We start from the raw sequence: 22,799 nt of genomic DNA on the forward strand, positions 1-22,799 counted from the left end.
CCACTGTTCCGATGAGACGTGTACGAAGAGGCTATAGTGTTTAAAAAGAACAACAAATGACGGGTACGGGTTCAAGAAATAGTGGTGGATTTGCGGAAGCGACAAATAAACTAAACTGATTTGAAAGAAACATCGCGCGCTGGATGGACGCCAGCGTGCGCCGATGCTTTGCGACTGGGGCTTGCGCGTTGTGGCGAAGCTTACGTTACCAATCAGTGTGAACAATGGCTTGGGCGAGAGGAGGGGTTGGTCGGCGAAAGAGAAACGGAACAGCAAGAGCAAATAAGGAAAACTGGATGTAAAATCCATGGTCCTCTTTTATAGGAACGTCAGATGCCTCGAAAGCAGAGAGAATAGAGGGACCTCCATATATCTCGTCTGGGTCCGACAACAACTGACGTTCATCTGATATTTATATGAAATGAACGTGGACATTGATCACCGTGAGGAATATTTGACGTCGCAGCTTTTAAGAATGGGAAGACAGCACCGTGGTCTTTAGGGACCACGACACGCGTGAATCGACGCTTTGTTTGTTGTCTCGAAGGGGACTGATATTTAACGCCAAAAGGTCTAGTTGTGCCAAAGAGCTAATTAAATTCACTGCTCGGGCACTAAGACCAGATAAAGCAAGTGCACGGCTCGGAAACATTATCGAAAGAATACACTACTTGGCTGGTTGACAGGTAAGTAGTTTTTTTGCTATACGGGAGAGACTTTTTTAGATATCATATTTAAATAATATATTTACTACATTTGTAAGGCAATGCAGTCAATTGAAGTTTTCTAGCTTTTTTGCACAAATGCCTTTAGTTTATAAAGCTTGAATGTATCTTAAAGTATATTCATAATATGATTCATTTACACTTGGGTGTTTGGCATTTGGGTTTTCCATAATGCTGTTTTTCTAGTATTTTTTCTACTATGTAGCCAACCTACACGTCTTTTATGGCACCAAAGGTGTTCAGGCAAGGGTCAAGTAAAAACAGGAGACGTTTCAATTTGACCATTCAGCACTGGACAGCACACAACAATACAGAACACTGCCAGCACTGAGACTCACAGTCCACATGGTTCACTGACAGAAAAAGAGAAGGAGAAAAAGAGAGGGAATGACAGAGAGCATGATGGGAAGAAGGAAAAGAGAGTGAGGAGGAGGAGAGAGGAAAATGATGCAAATAGAGAGAAAGAAGAAAGGGGTGTGACATGAGGGACACGGAATGGTGGACTCTGTCCATCACTGAAGGATGATAGAGAGAGGGAGGGAGAAGAGGAAGGAAAATAGAGAGAAAGTGGGGTTATATGAGAGAGAGAAAGAGAGGGGTGGGGCCATGGGGCAAGTGAAGCAGGGGGCAAAAGGAACGTCCGTTTGTTCTGTACATAACAGAATAACTTCCGGATGAATGAGTGGAGACAGAGTCAGCAGATACATCTCTCAGTGGAGGCTTCTCATTGAGAGGCCTGCCTTCTCAGGTAGGATTTGGCACCCAGGTGCCTGTATCATCTCTGGAAGGGGGGGCAGAACTCTGGCTGATGAGTGTAAGTGCAAGTTAAACAGGGAGAAATGGGGGGGGGGGGTGTGGCTTGTCAAAACAGCCTTATAAACGTCACCATAAAACACAGACAGCACATTATGAACATGGGACGCTGAGCTATCAAAGAACTGAGCTGACAGGGTCAGTGTAGTGACACTAGACTGACAATGATGTACACAGGGGAGATGAATGTGACTAACAGCCTCTTTGTGGTTCAGAGATATGACATGCAGGTGCCTTTAAGGGCTGATGTGGTGCGATATGCATCTCTGAATCAGATTAGTCATGTTTTATTTCTAACTGGGTTCCAAAACATGAGACGGATATCAGATCATCCAGAGCCAACCCATTTCTCAAAGAGCCTATAGCGAGTATTAAAGGCTGATTTGGACGGCCTGTAGGTTGCAGATTTCCGATATGCGCAACAGCTCCAGCGTTACGTGGCGGACCAAATGGATTATCCTGGCGGGCAGTATCAGCCGCCGTGAGACGGGATCCACAGGTTGTTGTGGAGAGATGTGCGCTTCAGTTCTTCTGTGCAGTGCCAGCGGCTGTGGGACTTTCACTGGAATCACAGTGCCGTGGTGTCACAGGCAGGTTGTATGTGCTGTGAATAACACGGGGGGGGGGCGATCGATCTGTTCAGCACACTGGCCAAGTGGAGATCCACATCCTATTGGTCTATGGGTGATGATGCAATAGATCAGGACTGATCTCAGTACTTTGATTTGACTCTCTCTCTCTTTCTCTCTCACTTTATCTCTCTCTGAGTCTATGGCTTTATATCTCTACACTAAACATGGGTATCAAATACAAATTGCACACACACACACACACACACACACACACACTTGTAATGTCACCTATGACACTTAAAAGGAAAAGGTGAAATGTCCTTTGATCATACTATAACATAACCCTAACCCTAGCTCTGACTAAGAGGGAAAAGAAATGTTTTTTTTAAAGAAAAAAAGTATGCATATTCATGAAGGTAATAAATCCTCACAAGTAAAGTAATTTTTTTAATTTAATTATGTATTATTTAGATAATACCTAGCTCCAAATGTAATGCTGAACTTTCAGAAACCAAAATCTTTTGGCTTTAAGGGGTTTTAAATAAAGAAATAAAGCATGTATGTCAAAATGTTTAGTCTGCACAAATATGCTAGAAGAGAGTCCACCTGGTAAGAAGACGCCTTTGTTAGCTGTTCTGGGAAAATCACTGCTCAGCATTTTGTCCTTGGAATCAGTTTTGGCATGGCAAGGTGCAATGCTCCAATTCACCATGATCACACAAGCTGAGGCACACACACACACACACACACACACACACACACGCTCATGCATGTACACACACACACACACACACACACACACACACACACACACACACACACACACACACACACACACACACAGTCCTTTGCCTTCCCCATTTGCACTCAGTGCTTCATCTATCTGAATGCACCCAAGCTGAGCAGTACTGCAATACTGCAATAGCTGGCAGGGGGGGCGTGGGGTGGGGCGTGTTAGGTAGGGTGGGGGGGGGGTGGTCAGGGCAGGGGTGTATTGATCGGTTTTCAGTTCAGTCTCTATAGACGATAGAAGATGTACTATTGAAGAGACACCGCATCCTCCTCAATGCTGTGATTGGCCAGCAACAAGGGGTCAGGCCCAGCCGGCTGAGAGTCGCCGGCACCTCGGGCCAATGGAGCTCTTAGCCTGAGGCGACCCGCTCGGTCGGACGGACCGTCGTAAGGAGCCACCGCCATCGCCGCATGGACGTGAGCCGCGCAACACGCGAGCCTGCGTGTGTGTTGGTGAGCTCTCTCTGATTGCTCGGCCGTTGCCGGATGATTGTGGGAAGAGGGCAAACACTCTCGGTCTACAGTACACAAAACACTTAGCGGGGCACATCCCATTAGGAGGCGGGACACGACGGAACAGGAGAAGAACGCACGTCGGCTACGTGAGCACTCGCGAGAAAATATGCTCGCATGTGGACGTCGGCCGAACGCAAGGCCCACGTGCGTGCGCGTGTTCTGCGTGCGATCCTAATGGGGACCGCTCTTAGTTTCCGTGGCGATGGATGTGAAGGCCTCTCCATTCATCAGAGTACAGCCGGTCTAATGGCCTGCTTGGCTCGTGAGCCGGAGGACGGCGGTGCTTAATGGAGAATGGAGCGTGTAGGATGAAAGGGAAAGAAAGAGAGGGAAAAGTTGACGGTTACCAGGACAATCTCGTTTCATCCTTCCGCGCCCATCCTCGATGCTTATTCAGACGTCTCGCCTGGACTGAACCTTGTACCTAGGCCTAAACATACCCCAAAGCCTTGCCTCCAGACACTAGACCCTGCTCTATTGTTTCCATGACAACATGGTAGGCATGGCCAGGAACAGCCAGAGGGCACACTCTCTCTCTCTCTCTCTCTCTCTCTCTCTGTCTCTCTCTCCCTCTTTATGAATGTTGCTCTCTCTTCACCTGCGATTGTGCATTCTACGGTCTTCAAGTGTCCCGTTATATTTCCGCGCGTGACTCAGTCGCTCTTTGCTTATTATTGATGCTCTGCAAGTGGCCGTATGAGCGAGTGGATCCTGATGAAAGAGCCGTATAAAACGCGTGGGGTGGGGATGTGTCATATCGACGGTGTGGAATAATGGACCAATCAGTTCCAGCTTTTACCGGGGGCTATTTGTCTTTTCCACCGTTCATTATCACGAGACGCTCGCGCAAGGTTGAAGATACATATCGGATGAATATGAGCTTAAAATATAATGACAGGCCCTCGTGTGTGCGGTTCTGTCGATATATCATCATGTCGCGTGTCGCAACTGGCTAGTGGGATTCAACTCTGAGTCATTAATGTACCTCAGAATATGCGCAGGGTGGGATAGAGCACTCGTTTGTGCTTGGCTTCCCTGAAGCGACTGTGCTCAGTGCCAAACAGCATGATTCCAGGATATGATTTTACCCTTAGGCAACAGATTTAGTCTGATTACGCCTAGTTTTCTAGAGGATTACAGATTACGAGCGCTGTAACGAACTACATACGGTCGTAAACAGAGCAAAGCCACCATAGTCACCACAGACTCGACGCCATACAGAAAGAATGTCTGGTCTAGACAGGTTTCACATCCAGTCATCTCGTGCAGTTCTCATCAAATTAATTCATCTGCTCGACAGATTACATTTTTGTCAGAGACTGCGGTCCTAATGGATTTTGCTTGCTCACAGTTCAAGAAAGCAGACGGAGAGTCTAGTTATATAAAACAAGGTGACTCTGTAGGCCTATTAATGGATCATGAAAAAGAACATTTACAGCGTAAATGTATTTTCTGTTGAAAAGAGCAGACAGCACATTAGAGGGTTGATTATTTGACGCTAACGTTCCACAAAGTTTATAAAATTCACTTAGTTAGACTCAAGACATTTTTCTTATGCTGTATTAAAATATTTTTATAAGTCGACACCTTCATTTTATATATCATCAGTAATGTTAAATATGTACCTATACTGAGAGTCATCACTGACTGAGTGTACGCTCACCGGCCACTTTATTAGGTACACCTGTCCAACTGCTCATTAACGCAAATGTCGAATCAGCCAATCACATGGCAGCAATAGACATGGCCAAGGATGATTTGCTGCAGTTCAAACCGAGCATCAGAATGGGGAAGAAAGGTGATTTAAGTGACTTTGAACGTGGCATGGTTGTTGGTGCCAAATGGGTGCTGGTCTGAGTATTTCAGAAACTGCTGATCTACTGGAATTTTCACGCACAACCATCTCTAGGGTTTACAAAGAATGGTCCGAAAAAGAAAAGAGAAAATATCCAGTGAGCGGTATTTCTGTGGGCGCAAATTCCACAACACGTCGAACCTTGAGGTGGATGGGCTACAGCAGCAGAAGACCACACCAATCCTGTAAGTTAAGAACAGGAAACTGAGTCTACAATTTGCACAGACTCACCAAAATTAGACAATAGAAGATTGGAAAAATGTTGCCTGGTGTGATAAGTCTCGATTTCTGCTGTGACATTCATATGGTAGTCAGAATTTGGCCTCAACAACATGAAAGCATGGATCCATCCTGCCTTGTATCAACGGTTCAGGCTGGTGGTGGTGGTGCAATGGTGTGGGGGATATTTTCCCGGCAGTTTGGTACCCATTAGTACCATGTGAGCATCGTGTCAACGCCACAGCCTACCTGAGTATTGTTGCTGACCATGTCCATGCCTCTATGAACACAGTGTATTCAACTTCTGATGGCTACTTCCAACAGGACACGCGCCATGCCATAACGCATGAATCATCTCAGTCTGGTTTCTTGAACACAACAATGAGTTCACTGTACTCGAATGGCCTCCACAGTCACCAGAGATGTGGTGGAACGGGAGATTCACATCATGGATGTGCAGCCGACAAATCTGCAGCAACTTCGTGATGCTATCATGTCAATATGGACCAGACTCTCTGAGGAATGTTTCTAGTACCTTATTGAATCTATGCCACTAAGGATTAAAGCAGTTCTGAAGGCAAAAGGGGGTCCAAGCAAGGTGTACTAGCAAGGTGTACCTAATAAAGGGGCCAGTGAGTGTAAGAATGCTTCTTACATTTTTGACTCAATTCATGAGTCCTCAGAGATGTCTAGATAGGACACATTTTTGGTTTATCTATGTCAGATATTTAGACCATGGCACTCAACCCTGACTCACAATCCACACCTAATGCATGTTTGGTCTGATTAGCTTAATATCATCGTTCCTGGCTGACCTGTAGGTCAAGACCAAACCACACATAGGCCTACTGCCTCCCATTATAAGAATTAAAATTCCACACAAAGGGCAGCGATACACACACACACACACACACACACACACACTTGTAATGTCACCTATGACACTTAAAAGGAAAAGGTGAAATGTCCTTTGTGGAACAATATAACGTTAAATTGTCTTGCAACACGTTTCTTTTATCTGCTTTGTAAGTCGAATCAAAGCCTGCAGTCTTTGAGAGCATCTCCTACAAAACAGACGTGCCCAAGAAACGCAGGTGCGTACGTGCAGCTTTCTGGTTTCAGTGCTGTCGATTAAACTTATGCGCCGACTTCTGAGCCGACATACGAGAGAAAGTGTACAAATTCGCTGCTTGTACTGCGATGAAATGCTTCATGGTTTACTGCTGTTGCCGTGGTGTAGCACAAGGGGTGTATGTGCTCGGGAGCTGAGGGCTTGGCAGAAAGTGTATTTTGAATTTCGGAAAATCATTAATTGAATGTGTATGAGTGAGATACCATCTGTTTCGTTAACCTAAGTCACTTTATCCCTCTCTTAGTCACTTTTTCGCTAGCTCCCGTGAACTCTCTCTCTCACGACACAGACACACTCAATAGATCTACGTCTCCTCAAAGTCTGGTAACATAGCCTAAATATTTAAACGACCTTTTAAGAACCTTGTCTTCCAGCGCAGACCTAGAGTGTATTTTCCCTCGAGCGCGTCCCCTCCGCGTTCACGAGCAGCACGCCGCCGTATTACGCGGCTCCACTTCTCGTCGGCTCTTTGGGAGGCTGTTCACGTAGCGAATGAAACCCCTGCAAGCAAAGCTCATTCGGAATTCTCCCTTTTCTTTTTGCGCTCTCTCTCTCTCTTCTGTCTCTCCATGGCAGGAGAGGAGCAGGACGGGGAGCGGGGCTGAGGGGAATAGTCTGCCATTTCACCCGCCGATGTTTATCGGGCCCGCGTCTTTTTTTTCCTGCTCCGAACAGATAAAATGGCTTATGTAGGTCACGTTACATTAATCTGGCTCGGGGTCCTCGCGAATACTCCCCGAATTAGACAGAGGTCGTGAAATATTCACATCTAGTCCATAGCATGATACTCCTTTTATATAAAGGTCCGGCCGGCTGTATTACACTGAAGTTGAAACTTTTTTCTGTGCGCAGATGGTTGTGGAGTAACCGTGGCTTCGCCAACTCTGCGTGCCTGACCATCACTGATACATGTTAAGCTCCCACCCCCACTTCCCCATAAAGCCCTTCGTTTTGATACTTTCCAAGGGCCCACGTTACCATTGACTTTCCGTTACACTCGCCTCTCAGTACGGGCTTACCTTAGTACCTGATCGTCATCTCTAGTGAGTGTTCATGGATTTACGCCCTGTCTTGCCTTTAAAGTGGGCCGGCATGTTGTAACCCGCAGGTCTGTTTTCATAGCCTGCGTCTACATCAAAATGTAAGGGCGGTAGGCAGAGAGCACAGAGGCTCCGGGGCAATGGGTTTCGATCTTCGGATGATTGCAGTGAGAAGGCTCTCCGTGGGGACCAGGGTTAGTCTCTGGGCGAAGAGCCACTGCATCTAGACAACCGAGAGAGACAGAGAGAGAGGGAAGAGAGAGAGAGAGAGAGAGATTGAGGTGAAACAGATAGGTTAGGTGAGCGAGAGGGAGAGAGAGAGTGAGAGGGGAAGAGAGGGACACAGAGAGAGTGGGAAGAGAAAGGTGAGAAATATGTGAGTGGGGAGAGAGAAAGAGAGATAGAGGGAAATAGAGAGAGAGAGTGAGAGAGCAAAGAGCAAGAGTCAGGCAAGGTGAAGAGAACTCCTCAAGTCTTCACATGTGCACCCTTCCTCATGTCGTTAATTAACTTTAGCCCCGGAGAATCCGGGAGAATGGCTCTCCAGAGGCAGCGCGGAGTGGGGCCACAGTGGGCTGTTTTCATCTCCATCCCTCCCTGCCGGTCTCTCTGTGTCACATGGCTTCTCTTCACTTTCTCCACCATGATATTCCATTTTCCAATTCACTTAAGCGTGTTGCTCGTGCATTAGATATTCGGTTGGAGTGGGTGAGTGTACACTCGCCCCTTCTCACTCACCCTGTCCTTTTCTTCCCCTCTCTGTCCTTTTCCTCATCGTTCTCTTTCCTATCGTTTCCCTGGTTGAGCTGTATCACTCTCCCAATCAATCTTTCTCTGTCTTAAAAACTTTCTCTCCCTCTCCTTTGCAGCCTCTGCATGCCTTTCTCTCTCTCTCTCTCTCTCGCCTTTTCCTTTCCTTGTCTACTCTTTCTTTCCAGTCTCTCACATCTGTCCATACGTCTTGGTCTCTCCAACACCACACTGTGCTGTCTCTTCTCCCGCAGTACTCCTGTCTGTCTTCTCTCGTCCCCCAGACGCAGCGATGGCTCCGCCCCCCTCTCCTGCCCCGCCCCCCTCTCCTCCTCCGCTGCTGGTGCTGATGGTGTTGGCCCTGATGCCTGCTCCATCGCTGGCCTGCCCCTCCGTCTGCCGCTGCTACAGCCTGACGGTGGAATGTGGCTCCGTCGGCCTCAGAGAGATGCCGCGCGGCGTTGCGCACAGCATACAGGTGAGCCGTCCCCGCCATGCCCACCTGCCACGCCCACCTGCCACGCCCACATGCCACGCCCACACGCCACGCCCACACGCCATGCCCATGTGCCATGCCCGCCACCATATCTGGGCTTGATTGCAAAAACACTATCTCCTTCCAGAACCTCATGAATGCCAGAGGGCAGGGCACTGATCTCACAGGCTTCTCTACCAAGGCAATAAAGAGCTAAAGTGTGGAGATGAATCAGAATGGTCCATGGACATTATGTAGCAGATGGTTATTTGGTAATCAGAAAAAGAACTACCGAACTCATCTCCGTGATGCATGACCGGAGTAGCTCTGTTTAATATTAACGCAATATTAATATTTATATGAATATTAAAGCTAATTAATATTTATATAAATATTAAAGCTAATTAAAGCACCGCGATGGTCTCATTTCAATGGAAGCACAAACATCAGCTCCAAGCCACGCCGGTGGCCCCACCTCCGAGCCTCACCTCCGAGCCTCACCTCCGAGCCCCACCTCCGAGCCCCACCTCCGAGCCCCACCTCCGAGCCCCACCTCCGAGCCTCACCTCCGAGCCTCACCTCCGAGCCCCACCTCCGAGCCCCACCTCCGAGCCTCACCTCCTAGCCCCACCTCCTAGCCCCACCTCCGAGCCCCACCTCCGAGCCTCACCTCCGAGCCCCAGGTTGTTCTACATGTCTCCTGCAGTCTCAGACTTCCTGCTCAGTTTCCTGTCTCAGTAGGTTAACCTGGCTCACGTCTCCAGTGCCGTCCCTTGCATATTCATGAGGCGCCTCGCATAGATCGCTCAATTAACCCGCGCAACCCCAAAGCCGTGCAAACGAGGTCGGCGGGTCTCCTCCCGCCTCTGATAGCTGCACACGCGGTGTCAGTGCGAACGCCGGCATTACGTAGCGCCGCGGAATAAACACCTGTCACGGTGCAGCTGCAACACCAAGGGCCCACGCCCAGCTGTAGCCGAATAAAACCCCACCAGCGCAGACTCCACCAACGAGAATTGATTTGCTTCCAAGTATCTGTGCAGACTGCATGGACTGTGAGAAGGGAGATTTTGAAAGAGTCTACATAGACACACACACACACACACACACACCCACTCGCGCACACACACACACTGATCCAGTTCTCGTTTGGTCGAGGGAAGGTCTTTCATGTTAAGCTTCCCTCTAGCAAATTCTACCATCTCAGTGCAGGCGTAGCTGAGATGTCTCAGTTTGGTTGGTAAACAACCCACTGGAGATGAATTTTATAAAAGCTCATACTGCATATGTTCGTTTTACTACAGGGTATCTACTTAGTAATAAACTGACAAGTTCTGAAGAACAAATGTTTTTGTTGCAACGATTCCAGACGTATCCTGTTTTGAGCGAAGTTAATGGTCCACAGAAAATGTTCATAGCTCCTTCCACGATTGTGAGTGTTCCCTTCTGTACTGTCCCTCAGACCATCTTCCTGCAGGACAACGCCATTGGCCAGATCCGGGTGGAGGACCTGTCTGGCCTTGGCCGCCTGCAGTACCTGTATCTGCAAAACAACAGCATCTCGTCTCTAGAGCCCGGCTCCTTCGTGAGCCTGGGCCATCTGCTGGAGCTGGCGCTGAACGGCAACCGCCTCCACCTAGTCTCGGCCGACATGTTCCGGGGCCTGGATCACCTGCGCATCCTCTACCTGGCAGGGAACCACATCTCTCGGCTGGAGGACCACACCTTCCGCGGCCTGCAGGTGCTCGCTTGCGTGCTCAGACGCACGTGGTCTCAGTTCTACCGCTCTTTGAGTTCCAGCCAATGGCGAGACACACGTTGGATCATGTAGACCATACCGAATATATGTGAGTTCACTTTCGAATGCAGCGGAGAACGTGTGAGGCACAGGGGCTGCAGAAGGTGCCCTAACTAATAACAGCAGCCGCAGGTCTCTCACGCTGTGGCTCCCTGAGCTGAGCTCAAATGGGACAGCAGGAATTGTGCTCGCCACGCGTTTGAAAATGTTACAGCTGTAGTGATGGCTGTGGCTGAAAGTAGGAGAAAGGTAATTAAGAGGAGAAAACAAAGAAGCTTAGATGAAAGATAGCTGTGAGGACAAAGGTTCTTCAAGTTCAGCAAGATGATAATGAAGGTGACGGGGAGGGGGGCACCATTACGCACAGTACAATAACAGCTCTAATAACATAGAAGAAGATGAAGGTGGCGGCTGTGGTGATGAGGATGATGCTGACTATGATAATTATGATGATGATGATGATGATGATGAAGAGGGCGGTGATGACGATGAGCTATCCTCTCTCCTGCCCTCTCCCAGCGTCTGCAGGAGTTGCACCTGCAGGAGAACACCATGGAGGTGCTGGACGAGGAAGCTCTGGCGGGCCTGTCCTCCCTGGCTCTGTTGGACCTGAGCAGGAACAGCCTGCGCACCCTCAGTCCCGCCACACTCAGACCCCTGGTCAGCCTCCAGGTGCTCCGCGTCACAGGTAGTCCACACACACACACACACACACACACACGTGCACGCATGCATGCAAACACAAGCAATCAATCGTGCCATCATGTTCTCTTTTGGTTCATCACTGTATTATCGTGGGCTCAGTCTAATTCTTATTAGTTTGCTTTTCTTCAGGTTGTCATCTTCTGTTTAACTTGCTTACTTGTCTTTGTCGTAAAGTGTTGATGCCAAAGGAGGAGGTGTTTGTTGTGAGGTGTTGTTGGCAAAGGAGGAGGTGTTTGTTGTGAGGTGTTGTTGGCAAAGGAGGAGGTGTTTGTTGTGAGGTGTTGTTGGCAAAGGAGGAGGTGTTTGTTGTGAGGTGTTGTTGGCAAAGGAGGAGGTGTTTGTTGTGAGGTGTTGTTGGCAAAGGAGGTGGTGTTTGTTGTGAGGTGTTGTTGGCAAAGGAGGAGGTGTTTGTTGTGAGGTGTTGTTGGCAAAGGAGGAGGTGTTTGTTGTGAGGTGTTGTTGGCAAAGGAGGTGGTGTGTGTTGTAAGGTGTTTGTTGGCAAAGGAGCAGGTGTTTGTTGGCAAAGGCGTAGGTGTTTGTTGTGAGGTGTTGATGCCAAAGGAGGAGGTGTGTGTTGTGAGGTGTTGATGCCAAAGGAGGAGGTGTGTGTTGTGAGGTGTTGATGCCAAAGGAGGAGGTGTTTGTTGGCAAAGGAGGAGGTGTTTGTTGTGAGGTATTGTTGTCAAAGGTGTAGGTGTTTGTTGTAAAGTATTGTTGCCAAAGAAGGAGGTGTTTGTTGGCAAAGAAGGAGGTGTTTGTTGTGAGGTATTGTTGTCAGAGGTGTAGGTGTGTGTTGTAAAGTGTTGTTGCCAAAGAAGGAGGTGTTTGTTGTGAGGTGTTTTATCAGTGATAATGGTTGTTTATGCACCATTGCTTTTACAGACTTCCTGAAGTTTTACTTTGCAGACTTCCTAAATGTCATTAGGAGGACTAAGTAGCACCAGAGGAACCTGATGTTTTCACAGATGATCCATTTCAAGTGCTGCTGTCAGGACATAGTGACAGTTTTAACAAATATCATCAACAGTTATTTTTATACAAAACACTTACTGTTGCCTTATGTATTACTGTAATTATGGCAGGAACTGCATGCGTCTGGACAGTTACTGGATTATGGGTTTATTGGTGTTTATTTGAGAATGTTGATGAATCCTGGCTAATATGTTACAAGTATGTTGAAGAAGGTAGTGTGTGTTGGGTGTGCTGGGGTGTGTTGGGTGTGTTGAGTGTGCTGGGGTGTGTTGGGTGTGTTGAGTGTGCTGGGGTGTGTTGAGTGTGCTGGGATGTGTTGAGTGTGCTGGGATGTGTTGAGTGTGCTGGGGTGTGCTGGGATGTGTTGGTGTGCTGGGTGTGTTGAGTGTGTAGGGGTGTGTTGAGTGTGCTGAGATGTGTTGGGTGTGCTGAGATGTGTTGGTGTGCTGGGTGTGTTGAGTGTGTTGGGGTGTGCTGGGGTGTGTGAGTTTGCTGGTTGCATAATGCATTAGGTGTGTTAGGTGTGTATTTGTTGGTTGTGTAATGCGTTAAGTGTGTTAGGTGTGTATTTATTGGTTGTGTAATGCGTTAGGTGTGTTAGGTGTGTATTTGTTGGTTGTGTAATGCGTTAGGTGTGTTGGGTGTGTATTTATTGGTTGTGTAATGCGTTAAGTGTGTTAGGTGTGTATTTGTTGGTTGTATAATGCGTTAGGTGTGTTGGGTGTGTATTTATTGGTTGTGTAATGCGTTAGGTGTGTTAGGTGTGTATTTGTTGGTTGTATAATGCGTTAGGTGTGTTGGGTGTGTATTTATTGGTTGTGTAATGCGTTAGGTGTGTTGGGTGTGTATTTGTTGGTTGTGTAATGCGTTAAGTGTGTTAGGTGTGTATTTGTTGGTTGTGTAATGCGTTAGGTGTGTTGGGTGTGTATTTATTGGTTGTGTAATGCGTTAAGTGTGTTAGGTGTGTATTTGTTGGTTGTGTAATGCGTTAGGTGTGTTAGGTGTGTATTTATTGGTTGTATAATGCGTTAGGTGTGTTAGGTGTGTATTTGTTGGTTGTGTAATGCGTTAGGTGCGTTAGGTGTGTATTTGTTGGTTGTGTAATGCGTTAGGTGTGTTAGGTGTGTATTTGTTGGTTGTGTAATGCGTTAGGTGTGTTGGGTGTGTATTTATTGGTTGTATAATGCGTTAGGTGTGTTAGGTGTGTATTTGTTGGTTGTGTAATGCGTTAGGTGTGTATTTATTGGTTGTATAATGCGTTAGGTGTGTTGGGTGTGTATTTATTGGTTGTGTAATGCGTTAAGTGTGTTAGGTGTGTATTTGTTGGTTGTGTAATGCGTTAGGTGTGTTAGGTGTGTATTTGTTGGTTGTGTAATGCGTTAGGTGTGTATTTATTGGTTGTATAATGCGTTAGGTGTGTTAGGTGTGTATTTGTTGGTTGTGTAATGCGTTAGGTGTGTTGGGTGTGTATTGGTTGTATAATGCGTTAGGTGTGTTGGGTGTGTATTTATTGGTTGTGTAATGCGTTAAGTGTGTTAGGTGTGTATTTGTTGGTTGTGTAATGCGTTAGGTGTGTATTTATTGGTTGTATAATGCGTTAGGTGTGTTAGGTGTGTATTTATTGGTTGTGTAATGCGTTAGGTGTGTTGGGTGTGTATTTATTGGTTGTGTAATGCGTTAAGTGTGTTAGGTGTGTATTTGTTGGTTGTGTAATGCGTTAAGTGTGTTAGGTGTGTATTTGTTGGTTGTGTAATGCGGTAGGTGTGTATTTATTGGTTGTATAATGCGTTAGGTGTGTTGGGCGTGTTGGGGAGGGAGTGCATGCGGAGAGGTGCAGCAGTGTGAGGAGGCTCAGAGCTCAGAGGGGTTGGCGGGACAGAGGGAGGAAACGAGGGATTAGCTGAGCATCAAAAGAAATCCGTCTCAAACGGAAGGAAAGGGCACGGAGAGAGGAAGCAAGACAATGTCTTTGAAGTTAAAGCAACTCAGCGTGGCAGGATTTTGAGCGACCAGCACGCCCAAACCCCCCCCCCCCCCCCCCCCCCCCCCCCCCACCTCCTATTCATCACGCCTCCTCGAGCTCTTAAAGGCTTATATTCCAGCTGATGACCCTTTCACGTCTTTCCTCTCTCCATCCCTCTCTTTCTCTTTTTCCTTTTCTTCCTTTTTTCCCCCATGTCCTCATCTCTGTTGTGCCGCAATCCCTCCACGTCCCGCCTGATGTCCCGCCCCGGCCCGGCCCGCTCCGCCCAGACAACCCGTGGCGCTGCGACTGCGCCCTCCACTGGCTGCGCGGCTGGATCAACGAGGAGGGCCAGAGGCTGCTGAGTTCGGCCGAGCGGAGGCTCCTGTGCGCCGAGCCGCCGCGCCTCTCGCACCTCAGCCTGGTGGAAGTGCCGGCCAACAGCCTGGTGTGCATCCCGCCCGTGGTGCAGCTGGAGCCGGGACACCTGACCGTGCGTCTGGGGGAGAGCCTGCGCGTGTCCTGCCAGGCCTCCGGCTACCCCCAGCCCCAGGTCACCTGGAGGAAGGTGGCCCACGGCCGGGCACAGCTCTCCCCCCGCGGGCTGGTGCAAGAGGCGGGCGCCGAAGGTGACGGGAAGGCCGGAGGGAGGCCGGCGACGGCGGGGCCCGGCGGGAGCGCCGCTGTGCTGGGGGGCCACGGTCCGGCGAGAGGGGCGGAGGACGGCGGGGAGCGCGAGAGCTTCGACCCGGACACGGGCAGCGGCATGCTGTTCCTGAGCAACGTGACGGTGGCTCACGCGGGCCGCTACGAGTGCGAGGCGTGGAATCCGGGCGGGGTGGCCCGCGTCACCTTCCACCTGTCCGTCAACGTGTCCTCGCCTTCCTCGACGTCGGCCGTGTGGCCCCGCCTGCACTCGCCCTCTTCCTCCTCCTCCTCCTCCTCCTCTTCGCACCGTCGGCCGCCCCTGGGTGACGTCAGCCAGGAGCCCCTGTATGAGCTGGAGAGCATGGACTTCAACGCCCTGGGCACTGCCACCCAGACTGCCATCGCGGTGGGCATCTCTCTCCTGGCGCTCACCGCCCTGCTGCTGCTCTGTATGATCTACAGCCGTCACCGGCAGCGTCAGAAAGAAGACGGCGGCTACGGTGCCGGTAAAGAGGAGAGCATCCTCTACGTCAACGACTACTCCGACGGGCCCACCACCTTCGCGCAGCTGGAGGAGTACCGCGACGAACGCGGCCACGAGATGTACGTGCTGAACCGAGCCAAGCCCGTGTTGCCGCCACCGCCGCCACCCACCTCCGGCCAGCAGGGGGTGCTGCAACCCAGCGATGGCCTCCAGGGCTCGCTTACTCCGGGGAGAGTGGCTGGCATGGTGCCTCGTCGTGCTCCGGCGGAGGGTGGTGAGGGCCCGCCCCTTGACCCGGAAGGACTATTCATCAACCAGAGTCTGCTGTTCGACACACAGATCGCCTACGAGATCCACTGCTGAGATGAACAGCTCAGGAAGGTTGAGAGAGGAGGCAGACCAGGAGGCCAGATCAAGAAAAGCTCTTTGGCTACACACGGCACAAGTCAGCACTGCTCGACAGTGGCATCTCTCAACAGGATCTGAGGTGTCTCTGCCAAATTAGTTTTTTTTTGTTCTGAGAAAAAAAACGCTTCGGTAATCATTAGAGCAGAGGAATAACATCGACCGTTGTATTGGAAGGACAAGGACGGCTTATCTTGCCACAAGATGTGAAAGTGATGAGAAATACCACAGTCAGACCAATGATATGCTTTAGCATCCAAGCACGGGAAAAAAAATAGCTGATGCCTAAATACTTGCAATACGGAAAGTTCTGGAAGGAGAAACTGTGTGTTGTTTTCTCCTGTATTTATAAGACAGTAAGGATGGAGAAGTCGTCTGTCATCGTCACACGCGCACATGCCAATCTACTTCCTGGATGAGAGCAGAGGTGAGAACTATGAAGGACATTTTTTGACACTAACTCTGAATCATGCGTGTCTTTATTCCCGCTTCTGCCAGCCGGTGTGAATAGCTTTGAAATCTGCATTCATCATCCATTCAATTAATATCTTTATCTTCTCAATTTTTTCCTTTTGTGTATACAGAGATGAATTTCTGTGCCCATTCGCATGTGAATGCGAAAGGGGCGGTGAAGTGTGATGTCAGTGTTTTTGACAGCCACAAAACAAACGATGTTAATGTCTTGAGTGAGAAGAGCTCTCACCTACTCTTGACCTCTGTCTGAATAACACTGTGAAAGTAGAGTGCTTAATGCTAGGTTTTTAGATCAGTTTCCAGCATCTCCACAAATCAGCTGTAGTTGGAATCAAATAGCGTTTCGTTTGACGTTACGAAACTTTCCTGAAAGTTGAGGATAATTCTCTCATTTATTTCCCCTGTCATATCAGGTCTGTACACAAAATGCCTAGTTATTACTGCAGGGTACAGAAACACTCATCTCAGCTGGCAGCAGTTTCTGCTCAGTACAACCATTTTGAATGGGGTTTGTATTTCTGTTCTTGTCAAATGTCCAATAAATGTGAAGTTCTTGTTTAACGCAAATAAAATATGCTTTTTTATTCAGATGCAGGCGTTTCCTTACAAGACACACAACAAAACAACCAGTAATTATGTAGTCTGGTCTTGTTTTAAAAAATTTAAACCAAAGCAAAGAATAATAAATAATATTTTATATACACATAGAATATATATCAATTTTAAACACCACTTAAAGATTCAGATTTGCTTGCATAGAAACAGCTTAAGTTGTGACACAAACCCTTCACTGACAAATTAACATGTACAAAATAACAAAATGTTGATGCTGTTTGTGCAAAGAAAGTCCAAGCTCATGGTGGTAAGCTGCTCATGTCTCCGCTGCACCCCAGTAACCCCCAGCCCACTATGTATCTGTCAGATAAAGCTGTCATAAAGCAGACACATGTCTTTGTGTACTGCCAACCACCGTGATGCGTCGTTATGGGAGCATCTAGAGGAATCCTCCGAGCGCGTCCTGCCAAACTTGGTCGCGAATAAAAAAAACGACTACGATCTGAGTGTTAGTGGTCGTGATTTCCCAGAGGCGCGGCTGGACCACTTTTTAATGGAAGCATAACTCGTCGGCAGAGCAGAATGATTCTGGAGTCTGCAGCTGGTACACGGGTAGCCTGCAGTCGTCTGCAAATGAGGACTATGATTTGGTGTAGCTGTTTCCTTATGGAATACTGGCCTTTTCCACGTGTGCGTCACAGAGTCAAATGAGTGCAAAAATGGTAGCAGAACATATGTCTGGAACACAGAGCAAAAACAGAACAAAAATATGCAAATACAACTGCTCTCGCTCATGTCTGATTGGTCTTGCTGAAGGAGTTGGTCTTTGTTTTGCTATGACATCATAATGGGTGGTTCGGGGCAAAAATCCATGGCCTCTGTTCATTGGCTCTCTAATCATTCTAACAATAGTTGTGAGAGTTGTGCTTTACCTCCAGGTGAGCAACATGATTTTATAATCCTCATGCCAGCATACGATGAATTGGGTAATGCCATTGTCCCTACACAAATGACTGGGCACATGAAAGCATATGTGCAGGTCTCATAGACCGAATATGGATGGTCTACCAAAGCAGAGTGACTTGAATAACTGGACTGGAATGGACACAATTGAGTTTCACCACTTGGTGGCAGCAAATGTCAATCACTATGATTGCAACACAAGGGACCACCGATGAAGTACATTTGACTACCCAGCTCAGGATATATGGGGAGCATGCTCAGTCAGAGAAACAGGTCTGATCTGAGTGTGAGGGTTTTAAATGTTGTTAACACTGATCATGGGAGATTTCTTGTTAGGAATGTTAGCAGGTACCAACTGGTATTAGAATAAAATGCCAAATGCTAACTGGTCCTGGGATCTCTACTCCTGCACACACTCATAAAATGATTCTGTGTGTGGATGAAGTGAACTAAATGTCAGCTTGTGTGACTCATTTTGAAAGATCATTTTGAAACCCATCTAACTTCAGCTGCTGGCTTTTTTATCTTTTCTTTCGAATTATGAAAATGTGAATATCCCTTTTTGCTCCTTCGCTGTACTGTTTCTGTTCCTCTGTGAGGAGACAAATATGGTGTGTAAAATCTCCATTTCTCTGGGGGTTGTGAGGGTATGTAGTAGTTTTAGTGACAAAGGAACATCAGAAGGGTGGAGTATGGGTGGAGTAAGGGAGGAGTACAGGCGGAGTAAGGGTGGGATAGGACAGAGTAAGGGTGGAGTACAGGTGGAGTAAGGTTGGGATAAGGGCAGAGTAAGGGTGGAGTACAGGTAGAGTAAGAGCAGAATAAAGGTGGAGTACAGGTGGAATAGGGTGCGATAAGGGCGGAGTAAGGGTGGAGTAAGGGTGGAGCATAGGTGAAGTAAGGGGGAGTAAGAGTCGTATAAGGGCGGAGTATGGGTGGATGTTACACTCACCCCTCATTACTGAGGTTTCACTGAGATGATGCAATTATGTCACTATAGATGACATCATGCTTGGTTGGAAACAGCTGAAAAGGTAAAGTGATAAAATCAAAAAACAACTCACTAATTTCAAACAGTGCACAATATTGACAGCAGACAGGCAGCACACACACATATACTCACACCTGTCTAACTCTAAACCTGTTTTGATTATGTTTTTGCTTTGATTGAAAAATACAATGCTGATATGTCTGGGTTTTTTTTTATTATCATGAAATGTTTGCTTTCAGATCTGTGTTGGATCCCTCCGTGCCGTTCTACTGAAGACAACAGGGCCATACAGCACATTCCTCTGCATGAAATGAAACCACAGGTTCTATTTTTTGACTTAAGAATGACGCATGTCTTGCTAACGTTGACCAGATTTAGTGCAGCGATGTAGCACATACCAAACCACCGTTACTATCTTCCTTTGTGACTAAAGATAGAAAAGAAAAGCAAAGAATAGTGACTGGTGTACAAAGACTAACGTCTCAAACACATGGCTCCAAAGAGACATGGCAGGGGTTTTTGGAGATCAGGAGATGAGTAGATCAGGAGATGAGTAGATGAGGAGATCTGTGCACTCACTGCATTCTTGTTTAAGCTTCCAGATGACCAATACAATCACGGAGAGCAGGAGCAGCAGCCCAGAGACAGTGGAGAAAACCAGTACAGTGGTGTTACTGTGGAGTCAGACAGGGAGATGTTGGAGAAAACCAGTACAGTGGTGTTACTGTGGAGTCAGACAGGGAGATGTTGGAGAAAACCAGTACAGTGATGTTACTGTGGAGTCAGACAGGGAGATGTTGGAGAAAACCAGTACAGTGGTGTTACTGTGGAGTCAGACAGGGAGATGTTGGAGAAAACCAGTACAGTGGTGTTACTGGCATCACTGTTCATGGGTTTCTTTAATGAATGCGTCTACAGAAGTCCACAGAAACCATTCTGGGTTAAAATTTGCAAAAGAGCTAACGGAAAAGCAATGCATATTGTGCTATAGTTTTAAGGCTTGTGAAACTGACCTCAAGAACTTAAGAGCATCTTTAATCCTAATTGGTTTTTCAAGCTCATGAACGGATGTGTGCAGGCCACATGCAGCTGCAGACAGCTCTACCACACCACTGGGTGTGAGGACGTTTGTTCTGTGTCATTGAGGTGAAGACGTGGCTCAGCACTTACATCTGTGCTCCTTCGTCTGATTGGTCGACTCTGTCCGGGTCTGTAGGAGGTGGGAAGAACAGTGAGAGAAGGAGAGAGCAAAGGATGATGGGTGTTCTTGACGGAAAAGAATGAATTTAAGGTCCCGTGTTTTTAGCACGACAATAACTATTTCACTATGACTGATTATAAAAATGTGCCGTGAACCGACTCGTAAAGTTGTAGTGGCTTTAACCCTTCTATTATGTTAGATGGTGTTCACCACTTATGATGTCTCAGGTTAAGCTTGACCCGAATTAAATCGGCCTGAAAATTCTTGTTTCTCACCTAGCTCCCAATCACCCAATGTTGTTTCTCACCTCATAGCTAACTTAATATGTATTTAAATCCATGTAAACACAGTTTTCAATTTCTGGGTGTAAGTTTTTGGCTCCATACACTTTTTTATTTCACAATATACCATTCGTTTTCATTTGAACAAACAATTTAAATTCACTAAAGTGAATTTCCTGTAGTAAAGAAAAGGGATATGGATATTATATTATTTGAGTCTAATAAACTCTGTTATCTCTGTTATCAGAGCACACTGTCCAAAAATAGCTTGAGTTTTTATTTTTAACTCCTTTATATATATATCCGTTCATATATATATATATAGTGACATGTGCTGTTACAGGTCAGTTGTGTGTGTGGTGAGTCACACCTTTTATGGGAGCAACAGCAAATTTCCTATGCTGGGTCAGTGGTGACCCTAACATCATGAGGGTCACTTTTGAAATTTGAGACATTTAAAATTCTCTAAAATTATAAAAATGCTTTTATTGTGTTAAAATAGCTGTTTCTGAAGATGAAATCCTGTTCCAGTACAAAAAAGCAAACAGTACTTTTTTACACACCTGAACTTTGAAACGGGTCAAAAAGGACCCCAACACAATAAAAGGTTAAGGAACTATATGCAAAATAAGAGTTTACTTTGACTGAGCTTGATGTGAACAGGAACCTGTACATCTCCAACAGAGCACCAGTACCAGCCAGCATCACTCTTCTTCAGTCCAGTCATCACCACATTGAAGGATGTTTTCCCATCATCACTGATCTGTACTGCTGAATTCTGGGATGTGTGAGTCCTCCCCACTGTGTAGCAGCTCCAGTCTGTAGATCTGCACCACTGCTTCTGTTTATTCTGATATGCAGCACTGTAGAGACACTGGACACTGACGCTGCTCCCCTCCTCTCCACTCACTCTGCTCCCCAACACAGACACCGCAGGAGCTGAACGAAATGATAGGAAATAAATGATGTAAACATGGTCCCTACTATAAGTGACATTTCTCAAGGTTCAGTGAACCATAGGCCTTAAACCTTAAGGTACAGTGAACAGGTTGCGTAGAACACAAAGACTCTTCTTACCTGTACTAACAGTCAGGTACAAATAGTCCTTATCATCTGGTTGAACATGATTACCGATTTCCACAGCACACCAGTACCATCCAGAATTAGACACATTCAGACTGTTCAGTTCCACAGTAAACATATTCTGAGCAGGATAATTAGTGACTAAAGTGTTTTCAGTCACGTTCGGTACTATTCTGCAATTGTACCAGTAATACCCGCTGCACCAATATTTTCGGTTTGATTTGTATCGCTGGTCATAAAGACACGGGATAGTGACAGATCCTCCCAGTTTCACAGCTACATGCTTCAGCGTCCTCGTGCTCCCGCAACCTGCAGACAAGAAGTCACGTTAAGTCACGTTAAACTGCATCGTTCATTTCACTCTGAAACTGCATCATGGCCATCAAGCGTTTGCGCTGAAATGTCATTACTGACCAAAGAAAGTCTTTTTTTAACGGGAAAAGCATTCAAACGTAGATCAAAACAAAGACATGAGGATGTGAGATACCCTCATCTCATGCGCAGGAATGGTGCAGCTTTGGTCTTACCTGAAATACATAGGAAGAGCAAAAAGAGGATTAAAGTTCCCATGAGCGAATTACAGTGCATGTTTCTGTATGGTGAAGACTGGACTAGTCTAGGGTCAGGATGAAGTAGTTCCTTCCTGTTTTATCTTTATTTTTGCACAGCATAGTTGTGGGTTGTGGTCAGTAGGAAACAGAAAAACCCTCCACTGTAAATTAGCCGTCTGCATTTGACAGTTTTCGAATGCCCTTTAAAAAATAAGAAGTATATAAATAATAATGAAATCGAAAAATGAAATTAAGCACACACACCTCCATCTCTTTGTGTGAACATTTGCATATTTATCCCCATACTGTATTTATCCCCATACTGCCATCTTCTGTTTTTAACACTCCAATGTTTTTCGACTCTGCATTGTCCTCTGTGTGCATTCATTCCTCCAAGACAAACTCCTTCTACCTGTAGGTGGACAAAATGTTTACCTAATTAAGTCCACAGTGCAGGACTACAACCGTTAAGACAAAAAGGAAGGTTTTACGATATATGAGGATGACAGAAAGAGGATGTTAAAGATGGGCTACAGGGACTGGTGTTACCGCATGACCTGGTGTCACCGCATGACCTGGTGTTACCATCATGGACCATCAGGCAAAGAGACAGAGGTGTTGTGACATCTCTAATATGATTACAGACATTTCTAGAGTTTGCTGATTCATTTTTCAATATCTATTGACATATCAGTATTGACATATCAAGATCTTTTCAAAAAACAAGAGGACACAGAACACAAGTAATTCCAGGGGCGTCAAATTAGCATGCACGGAAATGACGCGTCCCCAACATTTGTTAAAATGCCACATCTGCTAGCCGTATCACTGAACCC

General features: G+C 46.9%; 2 protein-coding genes across 14 annotated transcripts; one reads left to right on the forward strand and one right to left on the reverse strand.

Annotated features, from left to right (window-relative positions):
* The first annotated feature begins 15 nt into the window (after positions 1-15).
* lrrc24 (leucine rich repeat containing 24) lies at positions 16-16,922 on the forward strand. 2 transcript variants are annotated; one of them, XM_076981726.1, is made up of 5 exons: positions 16-686; positions 8,699-8,892; positions 10,352-10,630; positions 11,207-11,375; positions 14,618-16,922. In XM_076981726.1, the coding sequence occupies exons 2-5, from the start codon at positions 8,707-8,709 to the stop codon at positions 15,820-15,822; spliced, it is 1,839 nt and encodes a 612-aa protein (XP_076837841.1). In that variant the 5' UTR covers positions 16-686; positions 8,699-8,706; the 3' UTR covers positions 15,823-16,922. The 2 variants fall into 2 exon arrangements, with proteins under 2 accessions (XP_076837841.1, XP_076837842.1); XM_076981727.1 differs by lacking the exon at positions 16-686 and having other exon boundaries at positions 3,145-8,892.
* LOC143483046 (polymeric immunoglobulin receptor-like) lies at positions 1,605-22,027 on the reverse strand. Of its 12 annotated transcripts, none has more exons than XM_076981731.1 (9): positions 21,940-22,027; positions 21,407-21,721; positions 20,969-21,268; positions 20,018-20,057; positions 19,427-19,521; positions 19,246-19,274; positions 19,089-19,172; positions 18,809-18,882; positions 1,605-2,142 (listed from the first exon to the last, which is right to left on the reverse strand). In XM_076981731.1, the coding sequence occupies exons 1-8, from the start codon at positions 21,998-22,000 to the stop codon at positions 18,826-18,828; spliced, it is 981 nt and encodes a 326-aa protein (XP_076837846.1). In that variant the 5' UTR covers positions 22,001-22,027; the 3' UTR covers positions 1,605-2,142; positions 18,809-18,825. The 12 variants fall into 12 exon arrangements, 11 of the variants coding, with proteins under 11 accessions (XP_076837846.1, XP_076837852.1, XP_076837845.1 ...); XM_076981730.1 differs by lacking the exon at positions 1,605-2,142 and adding an exon at positions 7,652-7,887; XM_076981729.1 differs by lacking the exon at positions 1,605-2,142 and adding an exon at positions 16,942-17,631.
* Positions 22,028-22,799: the final 772 nt, after the last annotated feature.

Source organism: Brachyhypopomus gauderio, chromosome 19, assembly GCF_052324685.1.
Source record: "Brachyhypopomus gauderio isolate BG-103 chromosome 19, BGAUD_0.2, whole genome shotgun sequence".
Lineage (NCBI taxonomy): Eukaryota > Metazoa > Chordata > Actinopteri > Gymnotiformes > Hypopomidae > Brachyhypopomus > Brachyhypopomus gauderio.